This window comes from Mustelus asterias, chromosome 31 (genome assembly GCF_964213995.1).
Source record: "Mustelus asterias chromosome 31, sMusAst1.hap1.1, whole genome shotgun sequence".
NCBI classification, from domain to species: domain Eukaryota; kingdom Metazoa; phylum Chordata; class Chondrichthyes; order Carcharhiniformes; family Triakidae; genus Mustelus; species Mustelus asterias.
In genome coordinates this window covers 3338805-3358663 of record NC_135831.1, presented here as the reverse complement: position 1 = coordinate 3358663, position 19859 = coordinate 3338805, and the positions used below count along the sequence as shown (strand labels likewise).

General features: G+C 49.9%; 1 protein-coding gene across 2 annotated transcripts; it reads left to right on the top strand.

Moving 5' to 3' along the window:
• The first annotated feature begins 1115 nt into the window (after window positions 1-1115).
• LOC144481664 (uncharacterized) lies at window positions 1116-9359 on the top strand. 2 transcript variants are annotated; one of them, XM_078200795.1, is made up of 2 exons: window positions 1116-1214; window positions 7505-9359. In XM_078200795.1, the coding sequence occupies exon 2, from the start codon at window positions 7507-7509 to the stop codon at window positions 9244-9246; it is 1740 nt and encodes a 579-aa protein (XP_078056921.1). In that variant the 5' UTR covers window positions 1116-1214; window positions 7505-7506; the 3' UTR covers window positions 9247-9359. The 2 variants fall into 2 exon arrangements, with proteins under 2 accessions (XP_078056921.1, XP_078056920.1); XM_078200794.1 differs by lacking the exon at window positions 1116-1214 and adding an exon at window positions 5253-5444.
• Window positions 9360-19859: the final 10500 nt, after the last annotated feature.

Sequence of the window (19859 nt, the reverse complement as noted above, 5' to 3'; positions counted from 1 at the left end):
TCTGAATTCCAGACTTTTTAAAAATTAAATTCAAATTCCACCAACTGCCGTGACGGGATTCGAACCCGGGTCCCCCAGAACATTAGCTGAGTTTCTGGGTTAATAGTCTAGCGATAATACCACTAAGCCTCTCTTGAGGAAGAGAGTTCCAGAGAGTCATCGCCCTCTAAGAGTAAACATTTCTCCCCATCTCCGTCTCAAATGGGTCCCCCTTATTTTTAAACACTGGCCCCCTAGTTCCAGTTTCTCCCACAAGAAGAAAGATCCTCTCCACATCCCACCCTGTCAACAGCCCTCAGAATCTTAAAGCCACAAAAGTCTGAGGTCACGTACCAACCGTCTCAAGAACAGCTTCTTCCCTGCTGCTGTCAGACTTTTGAATGGACCGACCTCGCATTAAGTTGATCTTTCTCTACACCCTAGCTAGGGCTGTAACACTGCATTCTGCACTCTCTCCTTTCCTTCTCTATGAACGGTATGCTTTGTCCACACAGCGTGCAAGAAACAATACTTTTCACTGTATCCCAATACATGTGACAATAATAAATCAAATCCTTCTCCCCTATGTACTCTATGAACGGTATGCTTTGTCTGTATAGCGCGCAAGAAACAATACTTTTCACTCTATCCCAATACATGTGACAATAATAAATCAAATCCTTCTCCCCTATGTACTCTATGAACGGTATGCTTTGTCTGTACAGCGCGCAAGAAACAATACTTTTCACTCTATCCCAATACATGTGACAATAATAAATCAAATCCTTCTCCCCTATGTACTCTATGAACGGTATGCTTTGTCTGTATAGCGCGCAAGAAACAATACTTTTCACTCTATCCCAATACAATAATAAAACGTGCAAAGTGGCCAAACTCTAGTTTAATTTTAGTTCCAATTTGAACTCTTTATCTTTAAGTTTTTGAGTGAATGCAAATACTACCCACATGGGTGAACTGGCCAGGTCCGCTTCCCAGTACGAATCTTCCTCTCGGTCCTTCTCTGAAGCTATCTTCGGGGCACACGTTGCCAATGCCATTCTCACACTTCTGGCGAGGACAAAGACTTCTTTTATCTTAAGCTTCGCACATCCTTCCAGAAAGTTCTCTGGACTCCAGCCAATGACACCACCGGAAACTGATGGCAATATTCGATTGTAGCCAGTGGAGTTACTCGTCAGCCACTCCCAAACGGTTATACCAGGGCGGCATGTAAGGTACGTAGCCTCACCGTGTATGGTGACAAAGGCTCAGGGGATGCCTAACACCGGCCTAAACAACCATCCTTAATTGGTCAACAAAGGAATGTCAAGTAACCTCTCCCAGGACAGGTCATAGGGTCATGGAGCACCACAGCATGGGAACAGGCTATTCGGCCCAACCGATCCATGCTGCTCTCCTAGCTAGTCCCAATTGCCCGCGTTTGGCCCATATCCCTCTAATTCTTTCCCATCCCTGTACTTATCCAAATGCTTTCTAAATGTCGCTATTATACCTGCCTCGACCACTTTCTTTGGCATTCCATACAGGCACCACCCTCTGCGTCAGGAAGGTGCCCCTCAGGTCCCTTTCCCCTCTCACCTTTAACCTCTGCCCTCCGGTTTTCAATTCCCTCTATCCTGGGATAAAGACTTTGTGCGTTCTTCCTATCTCTGCCCCTCGTGGTTTTAAACGCCTCAGATACGTCACTCATTCTCCTATGTCCCAAGGAATAAAGTCCTAGTTTGGCCAACCGCTCCCTAAAACCCAGGCCCACCAGTCCTGGCAACATTCTGGTAAATCTTCTCTGCACTCTTTCCAGTTTGTCAATATCTTTGGCTTTGTCAAAGGCAGATCGTGCCTTCCGAGCCTGGTGGAGTTCTTCGAAAATGTGACTAAACACATTGACGAAGGGAAGGCGGTAGATGTGGTTTATATGGATTTTAGCAAGGCGTTCGATAAGGTTCCCCATGCAAGGCTTCTAGAAAAAGTGAGAGGGCATGGCATCCAAGGGGCTGCTGCCCTGTGGATCCAGAACTGGCTTGCCCAAAGGAGGCAGAGAGTGGGTATAGATGGATCATTTTCTAAATGGAGGTCGGTCACCAGTGGGGTGCCCCAGGGATCTGTTCTGGGGCCCTTGCTGTTTGTCATTTTCATAAATGACCTGGATGAGGAAGTGGAGGGATGGGTTGGTACGTTTGCCGACGACACGAAGGTTGGTGGGGTTGTGGATAGTCTGGAGGGATGTCAGAGGTTACAGAGGGACATAGATGGGATACAAGACTGGGCGGTGAAGTGGCAGATGGACTTCAACCCAGATAAATGCGTAGTGGTCCATTTTGGCAGGTCAAATGGGATGAAGGAGTACAATATAAAGGGAAAGACTCTTAGTACTGTAGAGGATCGGAAGGACCTTGGGGTCCGGGTCCATAGGACTCTAAAATCGGCCCCGCAGGTGGAGGAGGTGGTTAAGAAGGCGTATGGTGTGCTGGCCTTTATCAATCGAGGGATTGAGTTTAGGAGTCCAGGGATAATGATGCAGTTATATAAGACCCTCGTCAGACCCCACTTGGAGTACTGTGCTCAGTTCTGGTCGCCTCATTACAGGAAGGATGTGGAAAAGATTGAAAGGGTGCAGAGGAGATTTACAAGGATGTTGCCTGGATTGAGTGGCATGCCTTATGAGGATAGGCTGAGGGAGCTCGGTCTTTTCTCCTTGGAGAGACGTAGGATGAGAGGAGGCCTAATAGAGGTATATAAGATGTTGAGAGGCATAGATCGGGTGGACTCTCAGAGGCTTTTTCCCAGGGTGGAAATGGCTGCTACGAGAGGACACAGGTTTAAGGTGCTGGGGGGTAGGTACAGGGGAGATGTTAGGGGGAAGTTTTTCACACAGAGGGTGGTGGGCGAGTGGAATCGGCTGCCGTCAGTGGTGGTGGAGGCAAACTCAATAGGGTCTTTTAAGAGACTCCTGGATGAGTACATGGGACTTAATAGGATGGAGGGTTATAGGTAGGCCTAAAAGGTAGGGATATGTTCGGCACAACTTGTGGGGCCGAAGGGCCTGTTTTGTGCTGTGGTTTTTCTATGTTTCTATTTTTCTATGTCTTTCCTTTAATGGTGTAGCCTTAGAAATCATAGAAACCCTACAGTGCAGAAGGAGGCCATTCGGCCCATCGAGTCTGCACCGACCACAATCCCACCCAGGCCCTACCCCCACATATTTACCCGCTAATCCCTCTAACCTACGCATCTCAGGACTCTAAGGGGCAATTTATTTTTAGCATGGCCAATCAACCTAACCCACACATCTTTGGACTGTGGGATGAAACCGGAGCACCCGGAGGAAACCCACGCAGACACGAGGAGAATGTGCAAACTCCACACAGACAGTGACCCAAGCCGAGAATCGAACCCGGGACCCTGGAGCTGTGAAGCAGCAGTGCTAACCACTGTGCCACCGTGCCGCCCTTCTCTGACCTGCATCTGTGTCCGACCCAGCTTGGCTATAATTCCCAGCATGCTTGTCTCTCACAGTTACCGTTGCCATGGCTGAATCCGGCCACGCCGTGTACAACAACAACCTGTGCCTTCGCTAACGCCTTTCACATGACGAGACGTTCCCCCCACGGCCATTCGCAGGAGTTCTGAAAAAACAAGCTACATAGAAACCAGAAGCAGGGGTGGCACAGTGGGTTAGCACTGCTGCCTCACAGAACCAGGTTCGATTCTCGGCTTGGGTCACTGTCTGTGCGGAGTCTGCACACTCTCCCCGTGTCTGCGTGGGTTTCCTCCGGGTGCTCCGGTTTCCTCACACTGTCTAAGATGAGGTGCGGGTTCGGTGCTTAGGCCATGTTAAATTGCCCCTTAGTATCCAAAGATGTGTAGGTTAGGTGGATTGGCCATGTTAAATTGCCCCTTAGTATCCAAAGATGTGTAGGTTAGGTGGATTGGCCATGCTAAATTGCCCCTTAGTGTCCAAAGATGTGTAGGTTAGGTGGATTGGCCATGCTAAATTGCCCCTTAGTGTCCAAAGATGTGCAGGTTAGGTGGATTGGCCATGTTAAATTGCCCCTTAGTGTCCAAAGATGTGTAGGTTAGGTGGATTGGCCATGCTGAATTGCCCCTCAGTGTCCAAAGATGTGTAGGTTAGGTGGATTGGCCATGTTAAATTGCCCCTTAGTGTCCAAAGATGTGTGGGTTAGGTGGATTGGCCATGCTAAATTGTCCCTTAGTGTCCAAAGATGTGCAGGTTAGGTGGATTGGCCATGCTCAATTGTCCCTTAGTGTCCAAAGATGTGCAGGTTAGGTGGATTGGCCATGCTAAATTATCCCTTAGTGTCCAAAGATGTGCAGGTTAGGTGGATTGGCCATGCTAAATTGCCCCTTAGTGTCCAAAGATGTGCGTGTTAGGTGGATTGGCCATGCTAAATTGCCCCTTAGTGTCCAAAGATGTGCAGGTTAGGTGGATTGGCCACGCTAAATTGCCCCTGAATGTCAAGGGGACTAGCTTGGGTATATGCAGGGGGTTTTGGGAATGGGGCCCGTGTGGGAATGTGCTCGGTGCAGACTTGATGAACTGAATGGCCTCCTTCTGCACTGTCGGGATTCTATGAATCACATGGAGTCACAGAGGTTTACAGCATGGAATCAGGCCCTCCCACCCAGCTTGTCCATGCCGCCCTTTTTTTTAAACGATTAAGCTCGTCCCAATTGCCCACGTTTGGCCCATATCCCTCTGTACCCATCTTACCCTCTGTGTGAAAACATTACCTCTCTGGACACTTTTGTATCTCTCCCCCTCTCACCTTAAACCTATGCCCTCTAGTTTTAAACTCCCTCACCTTTGAGCCCATCATTCCAGGGCATGGTGGCGCCGTGGTTAGCACTGCTGCCTCACAGCCCCAGGGACCCGGGTTCGATTCCCGGCTTGGGGTCGCTGTCTGTGTGGAGTCTGCACGTTCTCCCCGTGTCTGCGTGGGTTTCCTCCGGGTGCTCCGGTTTCCTCCCACAGTCCGAAAGACGTGTTGGTTCGGGTGAATTGGCCATGCTAAATTCTCCTTCAGTGTTACCCCAACAGGCGCTGGAGTGTGGGGCGACTGGGGGATTCTCACAGTAACTTCATTGCAGCGTTAATGTAAGACATATTTGTGACGAATAAGTAAACTTTTTTTAAAAAAACAGAGTTTGGCCCAGGGCCCTTGGGTGGTGTGGGGGAGGGAGGGCTGTGCACTGAATGCTGGGAAGGGGCAGGGTCCAGTGGGCAGGGCCTCAAATTGGAACCAGTGGTCATTGGGGCAAAGGTCTCTCTGACTAACACAGCGACACGGGTCGGTGGAGAGAGCAGGCATGTCCAACTGAACCAGCAGAAAAATCTAATATCCCCGCGAGATCTTCCGCACAGAATCCGCTGGCCATAGATTTTGGGATCTTGCTGTGCCTTGTCCCCACGGTATTGGCAGTGGACGGTGAGTCCTAAGATCTGCTTTCCAAAGGCGTGACGCTTAACCACCGCACCCCCTCCTCCAACCCCCTACTTTGCCCCCCCCCAACCCCACCCCCCCCCAAGGTGGAATTGTATAATCCCGTTCCCCTGTTGGGGCCTTTCAGCAAAGACATGGGGCTATTCCACTGCGAGAAGCATCACAGACCAGTCCCAGTTTTGTCTCCAACTAAGTCTTTGGCCGTGCACACTCCCACTGCCACTCCCTCGAGTGGGCACTGTTGGTATTTATTACTCATCCCGAATTGACCCCCCCTTGAGAAGGTGGTGGGTGAGCCGCCATCTTGAACCCACCTGCAGATGTAGGTGTAGGTGCACCCTGAGTGCTGTCAGGGAAGGGGTCACTGTCCATGTGGAGTCGGCACGTTCTCCCCATGTTGGCGTGGGTTTCCTCCGGGTGCTCCGGTTTCCTCCCACAGTCTGAAAGATGTGCGGGTTGGGTGGATTGGCCATGTTCAATTGCCCCTTCGTGTCAGGAGGACTAGCAGGGTAAATGCATGGAGTTAAGGGGATAGGGCCTGGGTGGGATTGTAGTCAGTGCAGACTCGATGGGCCAAATGGCCTCCTTCTGTACCGTAGGAATTTTATGATTCTATGAAAATTATGAGAGGCATAGATCCTTAGTGTCCAAAGATGTGCAGGTTAGGTGGATTGGCCGTGCTAAATTGCCCCTTAGTGTCCAAAGATGTGCAGGTTAGGTGGATTGGCCATGCTAAATTGCCCCTTAGTGTCCAAAGATGTGCAGGTTAGGTGGATTGGCCATGCTAAATTGCCCCTTAGTGTCCAAAGATGTGCAGGTTAGGTGGATTGGCCGTGCTAAATTGCCCCTTAGTGTCCAAAGATGTGCAGGTCAGGTAGATTGGCCGTGCTAAGTTGCCCCTCAGTGTCCAAAGATGTGCAGGTTAGGTGGATTGGCCGTGCTAAGTTGTCCCTCAGTGTCCAAAGATGTGCAGGTTAGGTGTTATAACAAAGGCAGGCTTGCATTTGCTGCTGTGTCTTAAGCTCTGAGATTTCTTCACAAAACCTGTCTGTCCCACGATCTCTCTCTTTGAGACACTCCTTAAATCCTACATCCTACACCCTGCTTTTACTGATTCCTCCTATCAGTTCTTTCCCCTTTCTCGCTTGTCGATTTGCGTCCAACATCCGTGTGAAGCTCTTTGAGACAGAATCGGAGAATTCCTACCCGACAGAAGGTCCATTGAGCCTGCATCCTCAACAATGCCACCCAGGCCATTTCCCGTAGCCCCACGTATTTACCCTGCTAATCCCCCTGACAACAAGGGGCAAATTAGCATGGCCAATCCACCTAAACTTCACATCTTTGGACACTGAGGGGCAATTTAGCATGGCAAATCCACCTAACCTACCCAACTTTGGACACTAAGGGGCAATTTTGCATAGCCGATCCACCTAACATGCACATCTTTAGACACTCAGGGGCAGTTTAACATGGCCAATCCACCTAACCCGCACATCTTTGGACACTAAGGGACAATTTAGCATGGCCAATCCACCTAACCTGCACATCTTTTGACACTAAGGGGTAATTTAGCATGGCCAATCCACCTAACCTGCACATCTTTGGACACTAAGCGATAATTTAGCATGGCAAATCCACCTAAACTTCACATCTTTGGACACTAAGGGGCAATTTAGCACGGCCAATCCACCTAACCTGCAAACCTTTGGACACTAAGGGACAATTTACCATGGCCAATTCACCTAATGTGTACACCTTCGGAGACCGGAATCCTAGCTCTTGGGGTTAAAGGGATCAAGGGATATGAGGGGGAAGGCCGGGGGGGGGGGTGGAATCAGGATATTGAATTTGATGATCAGCCATGATAATAATGAATGGTGGAGCAGGCTCGAAGGACCGTAATGGCCTACTCTTGTTTCTAGTTTCTATGTTTCCATTGGGATGTCAATGACCAGGGGTTGATCACTCAGTGGAGATGGGTCAGGAGTATGGAAGTGATGGTCGAGACTTACAATTGTTGTGCGTCTGGTTTTCACTCTTAGGAATGTGGCTATTGAGGATGTTGTATCTGCAAATCCTCTGTCTCCAATACCTCTTCAAGGATTCCTTATCTGCGCCCCCGTGCACCTCATATATCGATCTGGAAGGTAAAAGAGGAACCAACTGCAGTCACCGGTCCCTTGTGTCCATCCCTCATCCTCTCCCACCGGATACAGAGATCCTCTTACTGAACTACAACAACCTCTCCTCTGTCCCCTTAACCTCGTTCCAAAGCCTCCCGTACCTCAAAGACCTCGATCTCTCCCACAACCAGATTCAACACTTTGACCTGGTCTCTCTTCTCCCATTGGAAAAGTTGGATCTCTCGTCCAACTCCTTGACCGGAATTCCTGACTTCAAGAACCTCCGGAACCTCAAGAAGCTGGTCCTCGACCACAATCAGATTCCCGATCTCCCCGAGAGAGCGTTCGACGTCTTGGTGTCCCTGGAGGAGCTCAGCGTCAAGGGGAACGCGATCCGCGTCATTCCCGATGGCATCTTTGACCAGTTGGAAGAACTCTCACGCTTAATCCTGTCTGGGAACCGAATCGAGAGATTCCCTGGGAACTCTCTGCAAGGCGCCCAAAACCTGGACACCTTTGACATCTCAAACAACAATCTAAGTTCATTTCCTCGAGGCTTTGAGAACATCTTTGCCCCTTACATCTATCTTTACAACAATCCGTGGCATTGTGATTGCGACACTGTGGAGAACTTTACAGAATGGATGAGGAATGTTGATGGAAGTATTTACGATAGTATAGGACAGTCCGACTCCAAGAGCGTTGTTTGTTCTAGTCCGGCGGCATGGAAAGGGATCCCGATTGTCAAATTCCCGCTCGAACAAATCTGTCACGTTGTGACAACCATCAGAACGACCCCTCAAATGCCCACCGGCACAGAAAGATCCCACATATCCATTTCCACCCTTAATTTGTTCAAGACATCTCCTCTTCCGGAGATTTGTGCCTCATACACCGATTTGGAAGGGAAGAGAGGAACCAACTGTAGTCACCGGTCCCTTGTGTCCATCCCTCATCCTCTCCCACCGGATACAGAGATCCTCTTACTGAACTACAACAACCTCTCCTCTGTCCCCTTAACCTCGTTCCAAAGCCTCCCGTACCTCAAAGACCTCGATCTCTCCCACAACCAGATTCAACACTTTGACCTGGTCTCTCTTCTCCCATTGGAAAAGTTGGATCTCTCGTCGAACTCCTTGACCAGAATTCCTGACTTCAAGAACCTCCGCAACCTCAGGAAGCTGGTCCTCGACCACAATCAGATTCCCGATCTCCCCGAGAGAGCGTTCGACGTCTTGGTGTCCCTGGAGGAGCTCAGCGTCAAGGGGAACGCGATCCGCGTCATTCCCGATGGCATCTTTGACCAGTTGGAAGAACTCTCACGCTTAATCCTGTCTGGGAACCGAATCGAGAGATTCCCTGGGAACTCTCTGCAAGGCGCCCAAAACCTGGACACCTTTGACATCTCAAACAACAATCTAAGTTCATTTCCTCGAGGCTTTGAGAACATCTTTGCCCCTTACATCTATCTTTACAACAATCCGTGGCATTGTGATTGCGACACTGTGGAGAACTTTACAGAATGGATTAGGAATGTTGAAGGATGTATTTACGATAGTATAGGACAGTCCGATTCCAAGAGTGTTGTCTGTTATAGTCCGCCGGGATGGAATGGGATCCCGATTGTCAAATTCCCGCTCGAACGAATCTGTCACGTGTGACAACCATTGGAACGGCCCCTCAGACGCCCACAGGCACAGAAAGATCCCACATATCCATTTCCACCGTTAATTTGTTCAAGACATCTCCTCCCCCGGAGATTTGTGCCTCATACACCGATCTGGAAGGTAAGAGAGGAACCAACTGTAGTCACCGGTCCCTTGTGTCCGTCTCTCATTCTCTCCCACCGGATACAGAGATCCTCTTACTGAACTACAACAACCTCTCCTCTGTCTCCTTAACCTCGTTCCAAAGCCTCCCGCACCTCAAAGACCTCGATCTCTCCCACAACCAGATTCAACACTTTGACTCGGACTCTCCACTCCCCTTGGAAAAGTTGGATGTCTCGTCCAACTCCTTGACCAGAATTCCTGACTTCAGGAACCTCCGGAACCTCAGGAAGCTGGTCCTCGACTACAATCAGATTCCCGATCTCCCCGAGAGAGCGTTCGACGTCTTGGTGTCCCTGGAGGAGCTCAGCGTCAAGGGGAACGCGATCCGGGTCATTCCCGATGGCATCTTTGATTCCTTGAGGAATCTCAGACACTTAATCCTACCTGGGAACCGCATTGAGAGATTCCCCAATAACTCACTCCACAGCCTGAGAAATCTGACAACCTTAGACATCTCCAACAACCAGATCAGGACAATTCCTCGGGAGATTTTTGGGATAAATCCTGCATTTTGTCTCCTTCTGTCTGGGAACCCATTGCATTGTAATTGTGACGTTGAGTATTTGATGGAATGGATGGAGTTGATGGAGAGAGCAATGTCTTGTGGCAATGGAACCTTCGATGACAAAGGCATTATTTGCAATACCCCCATTAGCATGGAAGGGCGACCCCTCTTTCAGCTTTCCCCATTGGAACTGTGCAAATCCAGCACGCCTGGATACGGGGCCCTGACGGTTCGCAGCAGCCCTCAGGCCACCAGTCGATCCCACCCGACCTCCGCCAGCCCCGAGGATTCAGTTAACCGCTGGGGGCGGATGTTTGGCCTCCTCGAGGCGCTGGGCCCCTGGGGTTCGAGCTGCTACCTGCTCTTCCTCCTCCACTGCCTCGCCCTCGCCCTTGTGCTGTTAGCGAACTGCCTCCTCCTGTTGTCTGTTGCCCGCTTTCACCGCAGGTGCCTGGTGCCCATGAGGGAGCTGGCCCGGAGGCCCTTTGGCATCAAGCTGGTGCGGTACAGCCTGCTGCTGCCCGACCCTCGGCAGATCTACCCCGCCCCCAGCCCTGACGGCGAGCCGGGGGGCAGGGAGAGGGACGACAGTGGGCAGCTCCTGAATGATGACTTAACCCCCAGCATCAGTGGGATGGGGAGCCCCCCACCATCGGACGAAGGCTCCTACTGACGCCTTTGTGCGCTTGTATTGGAAAATCAAACATAGGAGCAGGAGTAGGCCATTCGGCCCCTCAAGCCTGTTCTGCCAGTCAATAAGATCATGGCTGATCTGATTGGAGCCTTAAATCTGCATCGCCTCCACCCCTGCTATTCCTGATAACCTTTCACCCCTCCTTGTTAATCAAGAATCGATCGAGCCCTGTCTTAAAAACATTGCAAGAAAGCAGACAAAATACCGAAAGGACTACGGATCACGAACCCACTCAGGTCAACCTATAGCACAGACTACGCTGAGAGACTTTGCCGTCGCACCTCTCTCACCCTCCTCAACCACCTCATACACCAACTCTACAGCAAACGCCGCAGCCTGGAAACCAAGATAGAGTCCATATTCTCAACTTGCGCTCAGGACGCAGACCAGGTGTGAAACTCTGCCAAGCAGACGAGACAACGGAACTACGCCATCTACATGCACACCAAGAACAGGAAACTTGAGAAACTCGGCATCACCACCAGCATCAACCAAGCCTTCCCCGGTACCACAGTAGGAAACAGTACCACTGCAGGGAAGTCCATTGTCAACTTGTCCGACTACACACTTCAACCAGATGAAATCGAAGTTCTCAGCCGAGGGCTTAATTTTTGCCCCACCACCAAAATAGACCCATCAGTCTCGCAGCAGACACAGAGGAATTCATCAGGCGAATGAGGCTGCGGGAGTTCTTCCACAAACCCCAAGAGGCCAACAGCGAACACAATGAGACAGCCAATGAACCGGAACAGCCGACAGAGAGATCCGCAGTGCATCCGAAGAGGAAAGAGTCGAATTGGACTCCTCCGGAAGGCCGCTGCCCTCGACTTGACATGTATGCCCAAGCCGTCAGGAGGTGCGTCAACACCAAATTCATCAGCCGCACTCACAAAACAGCCCCGAACATCACCCAAGCACAGCGCAACGTCATCCACGCTCTCAAGACCAACCGCAACATTGTCATCAAACCAGCAGACAAAGGAGGGGCCATCGTCATACTGAACAGAACGGATTACTGCAAAGAAGTGTACCGACAACTCAACAACGAGGAACACTACAGACAGTTACCTGCAGATCCGACCAAAGAACACACCCGTCAACTCAACACTCTGATCAAGACCTTTGATCCGGACCTTCAGAGCACCCTCCGTGCTCTCATCCCACGTACTCCCCGCGTTGGAGATCTCTACTGCCTCCCGAAGATACACAAGGCAAACACACCCGGCCGTCCCATCGTATCGGGCAATGGGACCCTGTGCGAGAACCTCTCCGGCTATGTCGAGGGCATCCTGAAACCCATTGTACAAAGAACCCCCAGCTTTTGTCGCGACACGACGGACTTCCTACAGAAACTCGGCACACATGGAGCAGTTGAACCAGGAGCGCTCCTCGTCACAATGGATGTCTCGGCACTCTACACCAGCATCCCCCATGACGATGGCATTGCTGCAACGGCCTCAGTGCTCAGCGCCAACAACTGCCAGTTTCCAGATGCAATTTTACATCTCATCCGCTTCATCCTGGACCACAATATCTTCACCTTCAACAACCAGTTCTTCACCCAGACACACGGAACAGCCATGGGGACCAAATTCGCACCTCAATATGCCAACATCTTCATGCACAGGTTCGAACAAGACTTCTTCACCGCACGGGACCTTCAACCGATGCTATACACTAGATACATCGATGACATTTTCTTCCTTTGGACTCATGGTGAACAATCACTGAAACAACTCTATGATAACATCAACAAGTTCCATCCCACCATCAGACTCACCATGGACTACTCTCCGGAATCGGTTGCATTCTTGGACACACGCATCTCCATTAAGGACGGTCACCTCAGCACCTCACTGTACCGCAAGCCCACGGATAACCTCACGATGCTCCACTTCTCCAGCTTCCACCCTAAACATGTTAAAGAAGCCATCCCCTACGGACAAGCCCTCCGAATACACAGGATCTGCTCGGATGAGGAGGATCGCAACAGACACCTCCAGATGCTGAAAGATGCCCTCATAAGAACAGGATATGGCGCTCGACTCATTGATCAACAGTTCCAACGCGCCACAGCGAAAAACCGCACCGACCTCCTCACAAGACAAACACGGGACACAGTGGACAGAGTACCCTTCGTTGTCCAGTACTTCCCCGGAGCGGAGAAGCTACGGCATCTCCTCCGGAGCCTTCAACATGTCATTGATGAAGACGAACATCTCGCCAAGGCCATCCCCACACCCCCACTTCTTGCCTTCAAACAACCGCACAACCTCAAACAGACCATTGTCCGCAGCAAACTACCCAGCCTTCAGGAGAACAGTGACCATGACACCACACAACCCTGCCACAGCAATCTCTGCAAGACGTGCCGGATCATCGACACAGATGCCATCATCTCACGTGAGAACACCATCTACCAGGTACACGGTACCTACTCTTGCAACTCGGCCAACGTTGTCTACCTGATACGCTGCAAGAAAGGATGTCCCGAGGCATGGTACATTGGGGAAACTATGCAGACGCTGCGACAACGGATGAATGAACACCGCTTGACAATCACCAGGCAAGACTGTTCTCTTCCTGCTGGGGAGCACTTCAGCGGTCACGGGCATTCGGCCTCTGATATTCGGGTAAGCGTTCTCCAAGGCGGCCTTCGCGACACACGACAGCGCAGAGTCGCTGAGCAGAAACTGATAGCCAAGTTCCGCACACACGAGGACGGCCTCAACCGGGATATTGGGTTCATGTCACACTATTTGTAACCCCCACAGAGTTTCACTGGCTGTCTTGTCTGGAGACAATACACAACTTTTTAGCCTGTCTTGATGCTCTCTCCACTCACGTTGTTTTGTTTCTTAAAGACTTGATTAGTTGTAAGTATTCGCATTCCAACCATTATTCATGTAAATTGAGTTTGTGTCTTTATATGCTCTGTTTGTGAACAGAATTCCCACTCACCTGAAGAAGGGGCTTGGAGCTCCAAAAGCTTGTGTGGCTTTTGCTACCAAATAAACCTGTTGGACTTTAACCTGGTGTTGTTAAACTTCTTACTGTGTTTAAAAACATTCACAGCTTATTTTCATATTCATTAGCGGGGCATGGGCATCGTTGGCTGGGCCCAGCATTTATTGCCCATCCCTAGTTGCCCTTGGAGGGCAGTTGAGAGTCAACCACATTGCCTTGGCTCTGGAGTCACATTTAATTTGATTTATTATTGTCACATGTATTGGGATACAATGAAAAGTATTGTTTCTTGCGCGCTATACAGACAGAGCGTACCGTTCATAGAGAAGGAAAGGAGAGCGTGCAGAATGTAGTGTAACAGTCATAGCTAGGGTGTAGAGAAAGATCAACTTAATGCGAGGTAGGTCCATTCAAAAGTCTGACGGCAGCAGGGAAGAAGCTGTTCTTGAGTCGGTTGGTGCGTGACCTCAGACATTTGTATCTTTTTCCTGACGGAAGAAGGTGGAAAAGAGAATGTCCGGGGTGCGTGGGGTCCTTGATTATGCTGCCTGCTTTTCCCCGAGGCAGGGGGAAGTGTAGACAGAGTCAATGGATGGGAGGCTGGTTTGCGTGATGGCCAGACAGGGGTAAGGACGGCAGATTTCCTTCCCTAAAGGAACCGGATTGGTTTTTCCGACAATGGGTCATCAGTAGGTTCTGAATTCCAGACTTTTTAAAAATTAAATTCAAATTCCACCAACTGCCGTGACGGGATTCGAACCCGGGTCCCCCAGAACATTAGCTGAGTTTCTGGGTTAATAGTCTAGCGATAATACCACTAAGCCTCTCTTGAGGAAGAGAGTTCCAGAGAGTCATCGCCCTCTAAGAGTAAACATTTCTCCCCATCTCCGTCTCAAATGGGTCCCCCTTATTTTTAAACACTGGCCCCCTAGTTCCAGTTTCTCCCACAAGAAGAAAGATCCTCTCCACATCCCACCCTGTCAACAGCCCTCAGCATCTTAAAGCTACAAAAGTCTGAGGTCACGTACCAACCGTCTCAAGAACAGCTTCTTCCCTGCTGCTGTCAGACTTTTGAATGGACCTACCTCGCATTAAGTTGATCTTTCTCTACACCCTAGCTATGACTGTAACACTACATTCTGCACTCTCGCCTTTCCTTCTCTATGAACGGTATGCTTTGTCCACACAGCGCGCAAGAAACAATACTTTTCACTGTATCCCAGTACATGTGACAATAATAAATCAAATCAAATCCTTCTCCCCTGTGTACTCTATGAATGGTATGCTTTGTCTGTACAGCGCGCAAGAAACAATACTTTTCACTGTATCCCAGTACATGTGACAATAATAAATCAAATCCTTCTCCCCTGTGTACTCTATGAACGGTATTCTTTGTCTGTATAGCGCGCAAGAAACAATACTTTTCACTGTATCCCAATACATGTGACAATAATAAATCAAATCCTTCTCCCCTATGTACTCTATGAACGGTATGCTTTGTCTGTACAGCGCGCAAGAAACAATACTTTTCACTCTATCCCAATACATGTGACAATAATAAATCAAATCCTTCTCCCCTATGTACTCTATGAACGGTATGCTTTGTCTGTATAGCGCGCAAGAAACAATACTTTTCACTCTATCCCAATACATGTGACAATAATAAATCAAATCCTTCTCCCCTATGTACTCTATGAACGGTATGCTTTGTCTGTACAGCGCGCAAGAAACAATACTTTTCACTCTATCCCAATACATGTGACAATAATAAATCAAATCCTTCTCCCCTATGTACTCTATGAACGGTATGCTTTGTCTGTATAGCGCGCAAGAAACAATACTTTTCACTCTATCCCAATACAATAATAAAACGTGCAAAGTGGCCAAACTCTAGTTTAATTTTAGTTCCAATTTGAACTCTTTATCTTTAAGTTTTTGAGTGAATGCAAATACTACCCACATGGGTGAACTGGCCAGGTCCGCTTCCCAGTACGAATCTTCCTCTCGGTCCTTCTCTGAAGCTATCTTCGGGGCACACGTTGCCAATGCCATTCTCACACTTCTGGCGAGGACAAAGACTCAAAACGTTTCTTTTATCTTAAGCTTCGCACATCCTTCCAGAAAGTTCTCTGGACTCCAGCCAATGACACCACCGGAAACTGATGGCAATGTTCGATTGTAGCCAGTGGAGTTACTCGTCAGCCACTCCCAAACGGTTATACCAGGGCGGCATGTAAGGTACGTAGCCTCACCGTGTATGGTGACAAAGGCTCAGGGGATGCCCAACACCGGCCTAAACAACCATCCTTAATTGGTCAACAAAGGAATGTCAAGTAACCTCTCCCAGGACAGGTCATAGGGTCATGGAGCACCACAGCATGGGGACAGGCCCTTCGGCCCAACCGATCCATGCTGCTCTCCTAGCTAGTCCCAATTGCCTGCGTTTGGCCCATATCCCTCTAATTCTTTCCCATCCCTGTACTTATCCAAATGCTTTCTAAATGTCGCTATTATACCTGCCTCAACCACTTTCGTTGGCATTCCATACAGGCACCACCCTCTGCGTCAAGAAGGTGCCCCTCAGGTCCCTTTCCCCTCTCACCTTTAACCTCTGCCCTCCGGTTTTCAATTCCCTCTATCCTGGGATAAAGACTTTGTGCGTTCCTCCTATCTCTGCCCCTCGTGGTTTTAAACGCCTCAGATACGTCACTCATTCTCCTATGTCCCAAGGAATAAAGTCCTAGTTTGGCCAACCGCTCCCTAAAACCCAGGCCCACCAGTCCTGGCAACATTCTGGTAAATCTTCTCTGCACTCTTTCCAGTTTGTCAATGTCTTTGGCTTTGTCAAAGGCAGATCGTGCCTTACGAGCCTGGTGGAGTTCTTCGAAAATGTGACTAAACACATTGACGAAGGGAAGGCGGTAGATGTGGTTTATATGGATTTTAGCAAGGCGTTCGATAAGGTTCCCCATGCAAGGCTTCTAGAAAAAGTGAGAGGGCATGGGATCCAAGGGGCTGCTGCCCTGTGGATCCAGAACTGGCTTGCCCAAAGGAGGCAGAGAGTGGGTATAGATGGATCATTTTCTAAATGGAGTTCGGTCACCAGTGGGGTGCCCCAGGGATCTGTTCTGGGGCCCTTGCTGTTTGTCATTTTCATAAATGACCTGGATGAGGAAGTGGAGGGATGGGTTGGTACGTTTGCCGACGACACGAAGGTTGGTGGGGTTGTGGATAGTCTGGAGGGATGTCAGAGGTTACAGAGGGACATAGATGGGATACAAGACTGGGCGGTGAAGTGGCAGATGGACTTCAACCCAGATAAATGCGTAGTGGTCCATTTTGGCAGGTCAAATGGGATGAAGGAGTACAATATAAAGGGAAAGACTCTTAGTACTGTAGAGGATCGGAAGGACCTTGGGGTCCGGGTCCATAGGACTCTAAAATCGGCCCCGCAGGTGGAGGAGGTGGTTAAGAAGGCGTATGGTGTGCTGGCCTTTATCAATCGAGGGATTGAGTTTAGGAGTCCAGGGATAATGATGCAGTTATATAAGACCCTCGTCAGACCCCACTTGGAGTACTGTGCTCAGTTCTGGTCGCCTCATTACAGGAAGGATGTGGAAAAGATTGAAAGGGTGCAGAGGAGATTTACAAGGATGTTGCCTGGATTGAGTGGCATGCCTTATGAGGATAGGCTGAGGGAGCTCGGTCTTTTCTCCTTGGAGAGACGTAGGATGAGAGGAGGCCTAATAGAGGTATATAAGATGTTGAGAGGCATAGATCGGGTGGACTCTCAGAGGCTTTTTCCCAGGGTGGAAATGGCTGCTACGAGAGGACACAGGTTTAAGGTGCTGGGGGGTAGGTACAGGGGAGATGTTAGGGGGAAGTTTTTCACACAGAGGGTGGTGGGCGAGTGGAATCGGCTGCCGTCAGTGGTGGTGGAGGCAAACTCAATAGGGTCTTTTAAGAGACTCCTGGATGAGTACATGGGACTTAATAGGATGGAGGGTTATAGGTAGGCCTAAAAGGTAGGGATATGTTCGGCACAACTTGTGGGGCCGAAGGGCCTGTTTTGTGCTGTGGTTTTTCTATGTTTCTATTTTTCTATGTCTTTCCTTTAATGGTGTAGCCTTAGAAATCATAGAAACCCTACAGTGCAGAAGGAGGCCATTCGGCCCATCGAGTCTGCACCGACCACAATCCCACCCAGGCCCTACCCCCACATATTTACCCGCTAATCCCTCTAACCTACGCATCTCAGGACTCTAAGGGGCAATTTATTTTTAGCATGGCCAATCAACCTAACCCACACATCTTTGGACTGTGGGATGAAACCGGAGCACCCGGAGGAAACCCACGCAGACACGAGGAGAATGTGCAAACTCCACACAGACAGTGACCCAAGCCGAGAATCGAACCCGGGACCCTGGAGCTGTGAAGCAGCAGTGCTAACCACTGTGCCACCGTGCCGCCCTTCTCTGACCTGCATCTGTGTCCGACCCAGCTTGGCTATAATTCCCAGCATGCTTGTCTCTCACAGTTACCGTTGCCATGGCTGAATCCGGCCACGCCGTGTACAACAACAACCTGTGCCTTCGCTAACGCCTTTCACATGACGAGACGTTCCCCCCACGGCCATTCGCAGGAGTTCTGAAAAAACAAGCTACATAGAAACCAGAAGCAGGGGTGGCACAGTGGGTTAGCACTGCTGCCTCACAGAACCAGGTTCGATTCTCGGCTTGGGTCACTGTCTGTGCGGAGTCTGCACACTCTCCCCGTGTCTGCGTGGGTTTCCTCCGGGTGCTCCGGTTTCCTCACACTGTCTAAGATGAGGTGCGGGTTCGGTGCTTAGGCCATGTTAAATTGCCCCTTAGTATCCAAAGATGTGTAGGTTAGGTGGATTGGCCATGTTAAATTGCCCCTTAGTATCCAAAGATGTGTAGGTTAGGTGGATTGGCCATGCTAAATTGCCCCTTAGTGTCCAAAGATGTGTAGGTTAGGTGGATTGGCCATGCTAAATTGCCCCTTAGTGTCCAAAGATGTGCAGGTTAGGTGGATTGGCCATGTTAAATTGCCCCTTAGTGTCCAAAGATGTGTAGGTTAGGTGGATTGGCCATGCTGAATTGCCCCTCAGTGTCCAAAGATGTGTAGGTTAGGTGGATTGGCCATGTTAAATTGCCCCTTAGTGTCCAAAGATGTGTGGGTTAGGTGGATTGGCCATGCTAAATTGTCCCTTAGTGTCCAAAGATGTGCAGGTTAGGTGGATTGGCCATGCTCAATTGTCCCTTAGTGTCCAAAGATGTGCAGGTTAGGTGGATTGGCCATGCTAAATTATCCCTTAGTGTCCAAAGATGTGCAGGTTAGGTGGATTGGCCATGCTAAATTGCCCCTTAGTGTCCAAAGATGTGCGTGTTAGGTGGATTGGCCATGCTAAATTGCCCCTTAGTGTCCAAAGATGTGCAGGTTAGGTGGATTGGCCACGCTAAATTGCCCCTGAATGTCAAGGGGACTAGCTTGGGTATATGCAGGGGGTTTTGGGAATGGGGCCCGTGTGGGAATGTGCTCGGTGCAGACTTGATGAACTGAATGGCCTCCTTCTGCACTGTCGGGATTCTATGAATCACATGGAGTCACAGAGGTTTACAGCATGGAATCAGGCCCTCCCACCCAGCTTGTCCATGCCGCCCTTTTTTTTAAACGATTAAGCTCGTCCCAATTGCCCACGTTTGGCCCATATCCCTCTGTACCCATCTTACCCTCTGTGTGAAAACATTACCTCTCTGGACACTTTTGTATCTCTCCCCCTCTCACCTTAAACCTATGCCCTCTAGTTTTAAACTCCCTCACCTTTGAGCCCATCATTCCAGGGCATGGTGGCGCCGTGGTTAGCACTGCTGCCTCACAGCCCCAGGGACCCGGGTTCGATTCCCGGCTTGGGGTCGCTGTCTGTGTGGAGTCTGCACGTTCTCCCCGTGTCTGCGTGGGTTTCCTCCGGGTGCTCCGGTTTCCTCCCACAGTCCGAAAGACGTGTTGGTTCGGGTGAATTGGCCATGCTAAATTCTCCTTCAGTGTTACCCCAACAGGCGCTGGAGTGTGGGGCGACTGGGGGATTCTCACAGTAACTTCATTGCAGCGTTAATGTAAGACATATTTGTGACGAATAAGTAAACTTTTTTTAAAAAAACAGAGTTTGGCCCAGGGCCCTTGGGTGGTGTGGGGGAGGGAGGGCTGTGCACTGAATGCTGGGAAGGGGCAGGGTCCAGTGGGCAGGGCCTCAAA

Excerpts from the sequence above, each read along its gene's own strand:
- LOC144481664 (XM_078200795.1), top strand. The coding sequence starts at position 7,507 with ATGTGGCTATTGAGGATGTTGTATCTGCAAATCCTCTGTCTCCAATAC.